Source organism: Cnephaeus nilssonii (genome assembly GCF_951640355.1).
Source record: "Cnephaeus nilssonii genome assembly, chromosome: 4".
Classification (NCBI taxonomy): domain Eukaryota; kingdom Metazoa; phylum Chordata; class Mammalia; order Chiroptera; family Vespertilionidae; genus Cnephaeus; species Cnephaeus nilssonii.
Window position 1 is genome coordinate 76,999,898 of NC_137075.1, and position 14,388 is coordinate 77,014,285.

At 39.3% G+C, this 14,388-nt stretch overlaps 1 protein-coding gene and 1 pseudogene across 2 annotated transcripts in view; both read left to right on the forward strand.

The window, feature by feature from the left end:
- MNAT1 (MNAT1 component of CDK activating kinase) overlaps positions 1–13,467 on the forward strand; it is a 200,233-nt gene extending 186,766 nt beyond the window's left edge. The window contains exon 8 of the mRNA XM_079768395.1: positions 9,669–13,467. Within this exon, the coding sequence (XP_079624521.1) occupies positions 9,669–9,789 (121 nt within the window). The 3' untranslated portion in view covers positions 9,790–13,467. The remainder of the gene's footprint in view (positions 1–9,668) is intronic.
- LOC307097564 (melanoma inhibitory activity protein 2-like) lies at positions 5,052–9,654 on the forward strand (annotated as a pseudogene). Its single transcript has 2 exons — positions 5,052–5,114; positions 6,489–9,654. The product of its transcript is annotated as a melanoma inhibitory activity protein 2-like (transcript).
- Positions 13,468–14,388: the final 921 nt, after the last annotated feature.

The following is a 14,388-nucleotide window of genomic DNA, read 5'->3' on the forward strand; positions in this document are numbered from 1 at the left end:
GCCTTCTCTCTCCCCTGGTTATTATCTTCAGTAAATTCATAGGAATGAGTATCATAATGTTTTAAGAATCAGTAAATAAAAACATTATACCATTTTTCTGCTTAATCTCATCTAACTATATAAGAACAATACTAAATTAGCCAAATGTAATTGTTGCTGAGATAAACATCTGATTTTAAGAGTATATTTAAGATTCATAAAAAATCTTTTGATCTAGTGGCTACTCTTTTCATGGCTCTATTTGGATTTATCTCATCACACCTGATTCCTGAGATATTCCTATATTTGTCTATTTTAAATGGATGGAATCTGTTCGTAGAGGTCTGCCATTGAGATACCCAGAACTACCAACTGCCAGTTGTTCACAGAATATATTACAGCTCTATTTTCTATGTGTTTGATAGTTCACACTCAAGTCAAGGAAGTATTCCTTTTGCTGTATAGTTCCATTAACTTTCAGTAATAGCTACAGCTCCTAAAATACCTAGTGGGTACTTTGATAGCAATAAATCTCACAGTTTATTTACTTCAGTTATAGTTCAGAAAGACTTAATGTGAGCATCATGTGGCTTTTAATTTCCATATCTGAGCTTTGGTGTTCTGATGGTCTGAATGTCTAAAATAATTGGTCACTTGATTACCAAGTATAGTAGTATAAATCTGAAACAGCTTTAATAATTAGTTTATTCAAGTTGTGTCCTCACTTGATGACTAGATAATAAGGCCAAGAGAAACATCATGACTGTTTGTGGAAGTTTGTTATATTTTTGCTTGTAATTCATGAAGCCATATGTTTTTATAACCAAACAGCCCTCAGAATTATGGACATTTCTGACATGTAGTGCTTTCCCCATTTGTCTTAGAATATATGATGATCAATTTCCCTCTATAGATAGTTCATTATTCTGACCTCATGATTAAATTAGGATACCTGAGCACTAACCTCGGTTTTCGGAATGTTTCTGCTCTGTAGTGGTAATTGTCTGAGCACACTATTGCTCTGATTGTTTTTAAATCTTATTGAGATAGACTCCAGGTTGTTAATGTAAATCTTTTATAGCTTTGGCTGAATTTCTTACAAGAGCTCTTGATCTTGACAGCTGAGATCAGATGGCTGATCTCTCTTAATGGCACTTATATTTAAATTTTGTAGGCTAGAAGGCAGAACTACTTGGAACTGGTCTGTTTAATGCATGATGGCTTTAAATGCAGACTTTAAAAAATGGGCCACCTTGTAAAAATAAAATCTTAGTCTCTAGAGTTCACTCCCTTTCTTAGTTTAAACCAGTCCAAGTTTTTAACTCTATTTTTTTTTCTTTTAACTCTCCATAGGGCCTGGTAATTTGCGGTAGAGGGAACTAATATGAACTTCACATTTTCATTTCAATTTAAATTCCAAGATTCTTTGATTCTCTGGAGCCAAAGTTTTTCAAGGGTTTTCATGAGGAGGTTATGACTGGAGGGGAAGAGTACTGCCTCTTGGTCTTGAGTGACGACCCTGCCCTCTGCCCTTCGCTCAGAACTCAAAGCATTGTTGAATAGCACTAAAATGAGCTGAGTCCAAGACTTCAGCCAGATGGTCAATATAGGGCTTTTAAAGGAAGGGAAATGGTAAAAGAGTAATCTCAGAGGAACTCTCTTATGTTAAAGAACAGAGAAAATGAAGTCTTTCTGAAGCTAAGTGTAAATTATACCACCTTCTTTGGGAGCAAAAGCTGCTAAATGTAACAGAAGAAAATGACAGTGTAGGAAATCAAAGTTCAGGAACAAACTTCAATGTGGTTTTCTAAAGCTTACTCCCCTCTAGGATCCATTGCCTCCTTTGCTCCCCCTTCTCCGAAGTTTGTTTGAAAGGGATTTTGATGGGTAATGGCAAAGGAAGGCAACTTTAGACAGAGTATAAGTTAGGGCATAAGATGCCCTTTGTACAGGAATTATCTTAGACATGCTTTTGAAAACATACTTTTTTTTAGCCTTATTAAGAAAATAATCAAAGGTATGATTTTTAAATCTTTGAGTTTAGTCTGTTTTTAGTAAAAATAAGGTATAATAAGGTATAGGTACCAAAATAAGCAAACTTCTTTTTTCCCCTCCTTGGTTTCTGCTTATAAGATTTACAGGTATTTAAAATAAACCCATGAAAAACAGAAATACTGCCGTGGGATTGGCTAAATATTCAGAGCAATTACCTCTGATCTCCAAAATCCAACTGAGCTTGACTTTTGGAAATAAATTTGGCTAAGACTTCTTCCTCATTCAGTTGTATAAAGGTGTACATGAAATGATACTGACCTCTGCCAGAAACCCCAGGAATCCTATTCAGTGATGTACTTGTAACGGTCATGAAAGAATTAAAATAACACAGATGTGGATTAATGTGAAAAAGTAGGCAAAATACAAAATTCTCTTTGTGTGGTTTCAATGTGGCAGATCCTTTAAAATACTTTGGTGTACCACAATAATTAAAGTGTTTAAGAACATTAAGTTAAGATACCTAGAAAATAAAGCCCACAGTTGAATAACAGAATGAACTATGTTGTTTTTTTTTTTTTTTGAAAATTGGAATTAATGTGGGTTGCCATGGTGAAAATAGGTTGAAATATTTAACAGTAACTGTTTTGTGCAGCCCTAGAGATCAAAAACAGCAATGTAAATAGGCAGATCTTTAAAGAATCATTCTCACAGACATGTTTCATGTAAATGATTGCTAGAAAGGAAATGCATTTTCTTCAGTGCTATGCAGAGAAATTTTAATTGACTTGGTTTGGGCAGTGAGAATCTACAACTTAGCATTAATAACTCAAATATAAAAATATTTGCTCATTGCACTGGATTATGACTGTGTTCAAGAAACACTATTTTCAAACACTAATTAATCATTTTAAATAAACTTTTTTTACACATTTATGGCATTACCGAGTATGACTGTTTATTACATTTTACCTATAAAAAGTTGAACTGTTTTATATACTTTTTATGGAAACAGTGCACAGTCATAAATTAAAAGATGCAACTGTTTTGGATATTTTACTGGTGGTCCTGTGTTTTCCTGCCAGCAGTGCAGCTGTTTCAAGTTTCTCAGGATAACATATAAAAAGCTGTATGTACACTGCAGGTTTATGCTTGAATTGCCAAGCCAGAGATGGTATGACTCAACTTTCCCAGAAGCAAGTTGTACCAAAATGTGATGAATCAAAACAGCTAGTTGCATAGTGGTTTGCATTACCACGATGAAAACCAGTTCTCATTTATGGTAGTTGGCTTGTGAAAGTTGACAGACATTCCTCTGTGGTACTTGAATTTTGCCATGAGTGAACAGCCATTGGAGCCAAGACTATGCTTTTCTTTTGAGAGTCTGAGGAAAGGATAAAGTCTGATACATTATCTGGAGTAATGATAAAAAATTAGCTGGAAACATATACCAGGAATGAAACATTGCATTTCTAAGATACTCATAAAAACTATTATTCACTTATTACTTGTGTGATAGTTATTTAGTTCCCAGTGATTTTATGCTTTGCCAGGTTGATTTTTAGATTTTCTAAGGTGATTTAACACTTACCTCATTTCTCGTGCATCAGAGTCTTAACAGTTTTCCATTTTATTGTGTTCTGGGCGGTAATAAACAGATATTTTTATGACCGTGCAGTAGATTTGGTGAATTCTTATTTAAATTCTGTGGGACCTAAAGTTCTATCAAGAGTTTGACAATGACTGTTTAATAACAGTAGTTTCCAAAGGGGATGCATTCCACCAGGATATGTAAGATAGGATATAGGGAGGAATTATTGGAACTTTTATTAAGTATCTTTATCTCATCCTTTAATTAGTTATAGTATATGTTTTATAATATACTTACTACATTAGTATATTATGTGTATAATTATGTATTATATACTACTAGATGTATATAATTTATAAATAAGTATATACATTTTGAAGATGCATGCTCAAATATTTTTTACTGCTATAAACATATTATCAAAAAAGTTTGGAGGTCATTGCTCAATAAATATTAATTTCTCTTTTCCTTCCACTTTCCCCTTTCCCCTTGGCAGAGAAGCAAAGAATTGAGTTAACACCTTGACTTGTGGCAATGTGAATAAATTACAGCCAATTCCAGGAGCTTACACCGTGTCTTACTTTGACCACTTTTTCTATTTGGCCTCTTATATCGCCATATATTTTTTTAATCACACAAGCTTATTAAACATGGATACAAATGAAAAACAGACTTGTTATTATGTTAGAAATAATAAGTTGCTCATGCATCAAGACTTTGACACACAGGAAGTTTGAAGGAATGAGTAGAAAAGTTTCCAAGTTATTAAAATGTTCTGGTGCCTGATTTATTCATTTGCCCTACCCGTAATTCTAAGGTGGGTGAAGCTCCTTTACTTCCTGAGGCCCGAAGTAACAATGTGGTTTCTTAAACTAGGCATTAACGCAAAGCTGGAAATATTTGTTTTCCAACAGCGCTGGTAGTCATGCTAACAAGTTGCCCTTCTTTGGATAGGATTCTCCAATTTTTTTAGGCCTGTTTATCTATCTTTATCAAGGTAGAAAGTTTGAGTTGCTAAATAATTACGTGTGATTGAAGAAAAATAGTGTCTTTTACACTGTCTTTTGAGATCAGTTCAAAAGATTCTTCTGTATTTACTAATTGGGACATTCTTTTGAACTCAGGCTCAGTCATTAAAGGATTGCGTTTTTGAGAAGGAGTCAACAGAGATTCCTTTAACATGAAATTTTCTAAGGTTTCCTTTCCTGTAAAGAAGGAGACAATATATTTTGTAATTTTGAAACTACTTTAATTCTAGTTGTTTCCTTTTCTCAGTTGTTTATGTATTGGTTTCAGAACATACAGGGTTGGCAAAAGTAGGTTTACAGTTGTGAGTACACAAAACAGTTATTCTTGTATTATTATTAACTATTGTGTTATTTATTTGTATTACAACTAGAATTAAACTTACTTTTGCCCACCCCTGTAAATACTGAATAGATAAGCCTTCCCCATCTATAATTCCTTAATAACAGGAATAGAGTTCAGTATGCAGATGCCTATAACACAACAATCTTCCAAGGTCATTCTCTATTCTGATATCCTTTTGACAGTGAGTACAACTTTTTATTCATGTATGTACACTTACTCTTCCCTTACAACTTTATTGTATTTTAATCTAATCGGTTTGGGCAATTTTAATGATAGGAAGGATAGAAAATAGAGATCAAAGCCCAAAACTTTGAAGGTTTTAAAAAAATGTAATGAATGATAAAGGATTAGATTAGTTGCATGGGGACTTAAGTGTTATGTAATAGATAGTAGTAAAACTTACAAAGACAGTGACAGGCAATGGGTCCATTTTCATCTAAACAGTTCCCACAAATCACCTCTAAGAATGCTTTCAAATCAATTTGAACAAAAGTAACCTTTTTTAAAGAAAAAAAAGTATAAATTATCATAGGGTAGTAGGCAATTATCACACTAATATAAAGCAAATGAAAGAAAGAATGAAGAAACATTATGGCGAGCAGAACTCAGCAGAGTATTCATAAAAGAAGACTTAAGTAAATGTGTCTTTGCCCAAATAAACATAATCAGTCAAACCAAAGATCCTTGGTTTTGTAATGGAGATAGAAACAAGCTGCGATTGTCCCAAGCTCTGTGCTTTAAGGGTTCATCATTATAAATAAATCCTCTATAAATTAAATATATGTCTGAAGGGCTTATAAAATATTGCCAAAAATCCTGCCACAAATGGTGCGACCCGTTTTACTGGACTGGTAGGTTCCTCTGAGCATCCAGGGCTGCAAGAAGAAAGCGCTGTGGATTGGGGCTGGTGCTGGCGCTGGCCCCTGGGCCAGGGGTGCCATGTGCGGCGCTCAACCAGGCTGCATGGGGGGTCTCCAGGGGGAGCCTCACGGGTGTGTGTGTGTGTGTGTGTGTGTGTGTGTGTGTGTGTGTGTCCTGGGCCAAAATCCTTGTCGTCTGGGCTGAGCGGTCCACACCACAGTGCAGAGCCTAAGGCCGAATCCCATTTTCTCAGCCCTGAGTTCCTGGACTTCCAAAGGTGGGGTAGCTTTGCCAGGTGGAGTGCCAGCCCCTTTAAGAGCAAAGGCCCGGGACACTTCTATGAACCTCGCTAAAGAAGGAGCGGAAATTCGCCATGCCCCGCCTTCCGCCAGGCGCCTGGCCTGGCCGAAACTAAACGGAAGTGTGGGTGGCTAGGAGAGGGAAAGCCTCAGGCTCTTGGCTTGAACCTTCGGGATGCAAATCATAACATAAGGGCCAAGGCTCCCCAGCATATAGCATGGACACTTGAGGCTTGAAGGCGCCTTGTCCTCCAGCATCGCCCCCCCCCCGCCCCCGCACGTCCCCTCACCCCTCATTTCCCCCCACCTCGCACACACAGCTCGGTAGTGGTCTGGTTGCGGGTTTGAGTTCTGGATAGAATGCAGCTTAGTCATGAAAGGATTGCGTTTTTGAGAAGGAGTCAACAGAAGCTTCAAGTTTGGAGGCAATCTGTGAAAAGCTGAACTCTTCCAAATCTGCATTTGAGGAAGAGATTCTCTTTCTAGAAAAAGTTAAAGGAAGAGAAATCGAAACATTCTGAGCAATTTGAATTGATGGTGAATATTTCAAAAAAGGATCCATTCCTTAGAAGATGAATGAGAATCATTCAAATCACAGGTAGCTGAAGCTAAAGCAACCTTCAAAATATTCCAAACAAATGAAGGACTTAAAATAGCCATAAGATGCTTTGAAATTCCCAACTTCAGGAAAGCCAGAAACAGCTTTTACAAGAAGCTAAAGAATGGAAAAAATGAGTGAACATAATAAACAAAAAATAACATTGAAGACTCCAAAGTATATGCAAAACAAATTCTATGTGATAATGAAAATCAGTTCAAGTCTCTGATGGAATGAATGCTTACAGCAAGAGTGGGCTGCTGTGCTAGGAGAAGACTTAAGGGATAACTTAGAATTGGAAATGAAGAGTGATTCATAAAATGGTGCATTCTTAGATAATCAACCAAAAGGAGCTTTGGAGAAGCTGATTCATCCTGCTAAGCTAAAGGCTTCTTTAAAAACCCTTGAAGGAGCAAGAAACCAAATATACACTCAATTAACTGAAGTAGATAAAACAAAGGAAGAGCTTAGAGAGTGTACTGAAAATCTCCAGAATGAAGAAGCATCTTTACAGTCAGAAAACGAACAGCTTGAAAATGAGACTCAAAAGCTTCAGCACAAACTTACAGTAATGGCTAAACTGTATCAAGTAAGTGTAATCATACTTCTTAGGAAAATAACAGAATAAAATTACCTGTTAGAGCAAAAGGAAAAACTTTCTAAAGCAGGTGGCAAAGATCAGCACTGTAGCTGAAGAGTTGGAGAATTATAGAAAGCGAGCCAAAGATCTTGAAGAATTGGAGAGAACCATTCATTCTTACCAAGGGCAGATTATTTCCCCTGAGAAGAAAGCACATGATAATTGGTTGGCAGCTCAGACTGCTGAAAGAAATTTCAATGATTTAAGGAAAGAATATTCCTCCCTCAGACAAAAATTAACTGAGACTTAAATTGAACTTTTAGAAAAAGATCTTTATGCACTTGATGTTCCAAACACTGTACAGCATTTGGCAGAGAGCATTCCCCATATGGTCCCTCACCATGGGGTTGACCTTCATCTGAAAGGAGAGCTTTTCTCTCATCAGATGTACATTTCAAATCAGAATTCCTCTTTAAAATTTGAATCTGCTTGTCAACATAGGAAATGTCCAAACCTGTAAGAATTTTTATGAGTTTATTTGAGCCAAACTGACAATTGCCGGGAAGCAAAAATCTCAAGGGATTGAGAAAATGCTCCAGAGAATGGCAGGTTTGCACCTTATTTTATACACTACAATCAGAGAAGGAGGCAAGCCTAAGGGGAGTTACATGAAATCCATTGGTGGTAGATTAGGGAAGTGGGGGAAAACAAAGCCAGTGATATCTCGGATTGGATAAAAATAACTCAAAATAAACACATACTTCTTTTACATTGGTGGGTATAAGATAGTTAAGAGTTGACAATTAACAGGATAACAATAACAATGAGGGGGTCTTGTGGTCTCTGCTCTGATGGGAAATTGTGCCCCTAGGAGTATGGAAAAAGGAAATTACCCTGACATTCTTATCTTACCTAATAATAGAGAAACATGAAAATTGACCGTACCTCTGCTACGCCCACAGCCAATCAGAGTGAGTATGCAAATTAACCCAACAAAGATGGCGGTTAATTTGCATACATACCTGGGTCCCAGGAACCTCCTCGGCACTCAGGTCACTCCCAGCCATCGGAGGGGCGGGGGGCCCCCCTTCCTAAGCCTAAAGCCTCCACCTGAGGAAGGGGCCGAGCCTGCGATCGGAAGGGCGGCCCGAGGCTTTAGGCTTGGGAAGGGGCTGAGCCCGGGATCGGAGGAGCCCCCTGCCCAAGCCTAAAGCCTGGGCAGCCCAAGCCCGGGATGGGAGGGGCGGGGCCGAGCCTGGGATCGGAGGGAAGGGGAAAAAATCAATGGAAACATATCCTCAGGTGAGGATAAAAAGAAAAATAAAGAAATGTCATATCCTATGAAAGACACATCTTGAAAATGCCTAAAGAAAGTTGTCATTTTTTCATGGTGAAGGGACTGGAGTCCGTGTTGATGAAAATACCTTGGCGGCTGCAGTGACTGGCAGTGGCTGCAGCAGCGGGGTGATGGGACTGGCGCCTTCCCCTCATCAGCCCGGTCACCTCCTGCAAAGGGAGGCCAGACTGCGGCTTAGGTCCTCTCCCAACAGAGAGCAGGCCTAAGCCATCAGTAGGACATCCCCTGAGGGCTCCCAGTATGTGAGAGGGGGCAGGCTGGGCTGAGGGACCCCTCCCCAGTGCACGAATTTCGTGCACCGGGCCCCTAGTCTACATATATAAAAGTGTAATATGCAAATTGACCAGACAGTGGAACGACCAGTCACTACGATGTGCACTGACCACCAGGGGGCAGACACTCAACGCAGGAGCTGTCCCCAGCCCTGATCACAGCTTGCTGGCCAAACTCTTGGTTCCTCCCCCTGGTCAGCAGGCTCCGATCGCCTGATGGGGAACGGGAACTGGGGGTGGGTGGTGGCGGATGCGGGCAGCGCCAGGCCAAGGTGCGTGCGAGCAAACGGGGCCCCAATCGCTCCGCCGATTGCCCCCCTGGTTACCCCACAAACGGAAGGCGACCGGCAGCATTGGTGGCGGGGGGCAGGGCCAGCTGCCGGCAGCCAGGGAAGATGGGCCCTGATCACAGACCAGGCCTAGGGACCCTACCTGTGCATGAATGTCATGCACCGGGCCTCTAGTGTTATCATAAATGCAAAAGGTTTAGGTAAGGTAAAGATTGACCTTTGTCAAGGAAGATACCTGCCTAGGACAGGACTACACACCATGCCTTGCTTTTAGTTATGAAGTTCTAATTTCAGACTATCCTGTGTGGTTACTTTAGATATCTGAGTTTGTATCTTTAGATATCTAATAATAGAGAAACATGTAAGTTTAGTTTTAGTAGGTGACCCCTTTTTCATCCACAGCTTTACCATAGCTTTTTAAAATGTTGCCAATTTTATGTGCTTTCTATATCAATGCTACATTTTTGTTTTGTTTTAGGTATTTAAACCACGTCAGAGCTGCCTCTCCACAGGACCTTGCTGGAGGCTATACTTCTTCTCTTGCTTGTCACAGAGCACTACAGGATGCATTCAGTGGGCTTTTCTGGCAGGCCAGTTAACCTTTATTCCTCCTTTATAAGATCTGGACCTGGGAGCAGAGCTAGGGAGCTGACTAAAGTAAAGCAGACTTGTAAAATTGTAGCCATATGCAGTTGCACAACAACAGTACTAGCATAGCAGCTGTGCTAAAGTATTTATAAAGAGAACATTTCAGAACTAAGCTGAGCAATATAGTGCATACATATTTGTGGGAAAAAATTTTTTACTTGTATTTTTTGAGAGGGATTGAAGCCTCATCTGATGAAAGATATGAATAATTTACCTATGTATATTTGAAATTGACAGACTTGTAAAATCTTTTTGAAAATAAAGCTAGACTTTATGCTAAGTTTTGTGGTTTTTCTCTTATTACAGTGTTTTACTTGAACACATTATAAAATGCCATTTGAATACAACATTTAGTGTTAATATCCAAGTCTATTATTTCTTCTCATAAAATGTTCCTTATTTTCCCAATGTCTTCTTAATACTAGTCCAGACAAGTGTATATATTTCCTTCTACCAGAAAGTTATGGCAAGTAAAATCTGACCTGTGATAAAGTCACTGTTTTAATATTAAGGACTCAGTGCCTGTTTTGAGCAGTGGAAAGTGAGACAAACCTTGATCAAGGTGTTACAGTTCCCAGCTGTGAGCCATGCTTAGGATAAACTAGAGGAGAGTATTAACCTGCTTTAATGACAAATTCAAAGAAGTAAGTTAATAAAACTTACTACTTAAATGGCACCTTTCACCTCCAAAGTGAACTCATTTTATGATGAAACTTTGGAGACTGACTGGAATGGATACATTTTAAATGAAATTTCCTTATGAGACTCTGATGTAGTTTCTGTTGACACTTCAAAGATTTTTAGTATACCCAGGATTTTGCTTAAAGAGTTTGGGTGTGGATAGGATGGATATTTGTTGGATCTCAACCATTTATGATTATTATATAGACCACTGGGTATGGGACATAGTTTCTCAAGCAAATTAAGGGATTTCCTATCAAATCCCCATTATAGCAGATGTTAATTTTATGAGTGGAAAGTTGTGTGAAATATCCTTATGTAACAACTCCATCTTATTTGACTAAGCAGGTATTAATTTCAGGAGTACATCTTCATCTTTACAGTACTTCTAACCATCTTTGATACTTGAGAACACCAAGGCATCAGATAATTGAGTAGGGCAAGATCATATACACAAGTTAGTAAAAAGCCAGAATTAGAAAACAGGTTTTTTGTTTTGAAGTCTAGTTTTACCTATACTCTATGAGGCTGCATCCTGTTTCTCATATCTATTAGTATTCCCCAACTGAGAATTAGCATTTTCAATAAAATCTATAAATCTGTTCAAAGAACAGTGAGAACTTTGGACCTATAGTTAAGGCTTTGCTCTGTCTACTCTGCTGACAAAGCTAGGTATCGTCTTTAAAAAAGAAACACTATTACTAGTTCTCAGTACCTTGCATCATGTATTTAAATGAATTTACTAATTAATAGAACATTTCAAAAACTTTTGAAACTCTTTTGAGCCTACCTTATTATTGTGGGAATTGCCTGCACTTGATTTGGCAAATAAATTCCAAAACTTCTGTCTTTCTAAATATTTTACCCTTACTATTGCCATGTTTTGTTCAATAGGCAGAATTTAGGAGTTGTTAAATAATCCTATTAGATCAAAGGGAATGGTGAAAGTTAACCTAATGACAATAATTCACTAAATAACAGAAATATTCTAAATTGATGAGGTTATTCCTTATCCTTCCAGTGATTTTCTCTCTGAGACAAAAGGTTGTACAAGCCTTTTACCTACATGAATTACTTCTTTTTTTTTTTAATGTTTTTATTTATTTTTAAGAGAGAGGGAGAGAAATAGAGATAGAAACATTGATGAGAGAGAAACATCATCCATCTGCTGCCTTCTGCACACCCCCTACTGGGCATCAAGCCAGCAACCTGGGCATGTGCCCTGACTGGAATCAAACCAGTGACCTCTTTGTTCATGGGTGGATGCTCAACCACTGGCATGAATTACTACTTTTAACATTTTACTAGCACAGAAGGAGTAGCTAACAACTACTGAGCATGTGCCAAGCATGATGCTTCCTGCTTTGTGCATTTTCTAATCCTTACAACAGTGCTAGTACTATTTTCCCCACTTTAACAGATGGAGAAGCTGAGGCAAGTTATTTAGAAAAGGAAAATAACTTGACAAAGGTCAACACAATCTAAAAGTAGCAGAGTTTGGATTTGAATCCAAGTGGTCTAACTCCAGAGTCCATGCTCTTGAGATGTTAGGCTCAAACTTACAAACAACAGCTGTGTAAAATCATCTGAGTAGAAATCGTCTTAAAATTTCAAAGAAATTTTATATATTAGGTACCTAGTGTTTTATGAGGTATAAATGACATAATCTAAATAACCTTCTTGATATCCTGAGAGAAGTTAAGAAATTCATGATGTAGAACATGATTGACCATTAACTACTCTCCTCTTAAGCAGATATTAGTGGTATTGAATATATTTATATCATAGTTTGGGTGCATTATTTAGTATTCCTTAATTTCATTCAATAAATATTTGATCTCTGCTTCTTTTAGAAGTTAACTTTAGGCTGTCAACAGGTGATGAGATAATCATTTCAATTTAAGGTGGCACAAAACTTGTCAAAAATTACAAAATTAAAAATTGTATCTAATGAGCTGTCAGTTTCTAGTGGATTCATCAAGAGTTTAGTTATCAGCGATCACCATCAGAAAGTTTAGGGAGGGCCTAGATTTAAATAATGGAATAATCACATGCTCATTTATCCATGCTGAGGGAAACGCGGGGAGGGGTGTTAAAATGTTAATAGAAGCATTTAAGGATTATGTTTTCTTTACAACTACATACTGCATATTTTGTCTAATTAAGGCATGACTAAATGGAGGCAGGAATCTTACCACTTTACATGTACAAATAACTTCATTTTTACCCACACTTAATATTCATAACCTAGCACATACAGTACTAGAAAATTTTATTCCTACTTGCAATTAATTTTCTTCACCTAGATCAAGAGGAGGCGAACTATTGACCCCTGGCCAAATCCAACTACTGCCTGCTTTTGTATGCTCTGTAAGCTAAGATTGGTGTCTACATTCTTTTCAAGTTTGAAAAATGCCTAATGATTAATATTCTTTTTAATACATGAAAACCATATGAAAGTCAAATTCCAGTGTCCATAAACAGAGTTTTTTGGGAACACAGTGTTTATGTATTGTCTATGGCTACTTTTGGGCTACTATGGCAGAGTTGAGAAGCTACAGACCTTATTATGGCTTATGAAGCCTAAAATACTATCTGGCCCATTATAGAAAGTTTGCTGACCCCTGACCTACATACTTCTCCCTGGGAGGAAAGGGAGGGTAATAAAATTAGAAGTCCCAAACTAGTAATCCCTGGCTGAATTAGCCCTCAAGTTCTTGCTTGAGGTTGGGTTGAGTTTCAAAACGATTTTTTTAAGTGCCGTTAGATAAGGAATAAAGGTTCCAATTCATTACTTTACTACATTTCTTATCATTGATTGTCTTCATCCTATCTAATAAAAGAGTAATATGAAAATTGACCATCACACCAAGACACAAGATGGCCACCCCCATGTGGTCAAAGATGGCTGCCCCCATGTGGACACAAGATGGTTGCCATAAGATGGCCTGCAGGGAGGGCACTTGTGGGAAGTTAGGGGTGACCAGACCAGCAGAGGAGGGCAGTTGGGGATGACCAGGCCTGCAGGGGAGGGCAGTTGTGGGCAATCAGGCAAGCAGGGAGGGCAGTTAGGGGTGACCAGGCTGGCAGAGGGGGGCAGTTGGGGGAGACCAGGTTAGCAGGGGAGGGCAGCTGGGGGGGACCAGGCCTGCAGTGGAGGGCAGTTGGGAGGGGACCAGGCCTGCAGTGGAGGACAGTTGGGGGGGACCCAGGCCTGCAGGGGAGGGCAGTTGGGGGAGACAAGCCTGCAGGGTAGGGCAGTTGGGGGGGACCAGGCCTGCAGGGGAGGGCAGTTGTGGGCAATCAGGCCAGCAGGGAGGGCTGTTAGGGGTGACCGGGCCAGCAGAGGAGGGCAGTTGGGGGAGACCAGGTTAGCAGGGGAGGGTAGTTGGAGGGGACCAGGACTGCAGGGGAGAGCAGTTGGGGGGGACCCGGCCTGCAGGGGAGGACAGTTGGGGGGGACCAGGCCTGCAGTAGAGGGCAGTTGGGGGCGGGGGGACCAGGCCTGCAGTGGAGGGCAGTTCGGGGGGGGACCAGGCCTGCAGGGGAGGGCAGTTGGGAGCCAGCAGTCCTGGATTATGAGAGGGATGTCTGACCACCCTCAAGGGGTCCCAGATTGGAGAGGGTGCAGGCTGGGCTGAGGGACACCCCCTACCCCCCCGTTCACGAATTTCGTGCACTGGGCCTCTAGTCTACTTATATTACCTGTCTGGCTTCTGAAGGCATTTGAATTTGTAATTAATGACTTGGATCGGGGTCCTCAAAACTTTTTCTGTATGGCTAGATTGTAAATATATTAGGCTATGTGGACTAAGCAAAATTGAGGACATTAAAGTAGGTAGTTATATAACAATAGATAAATTGGCACA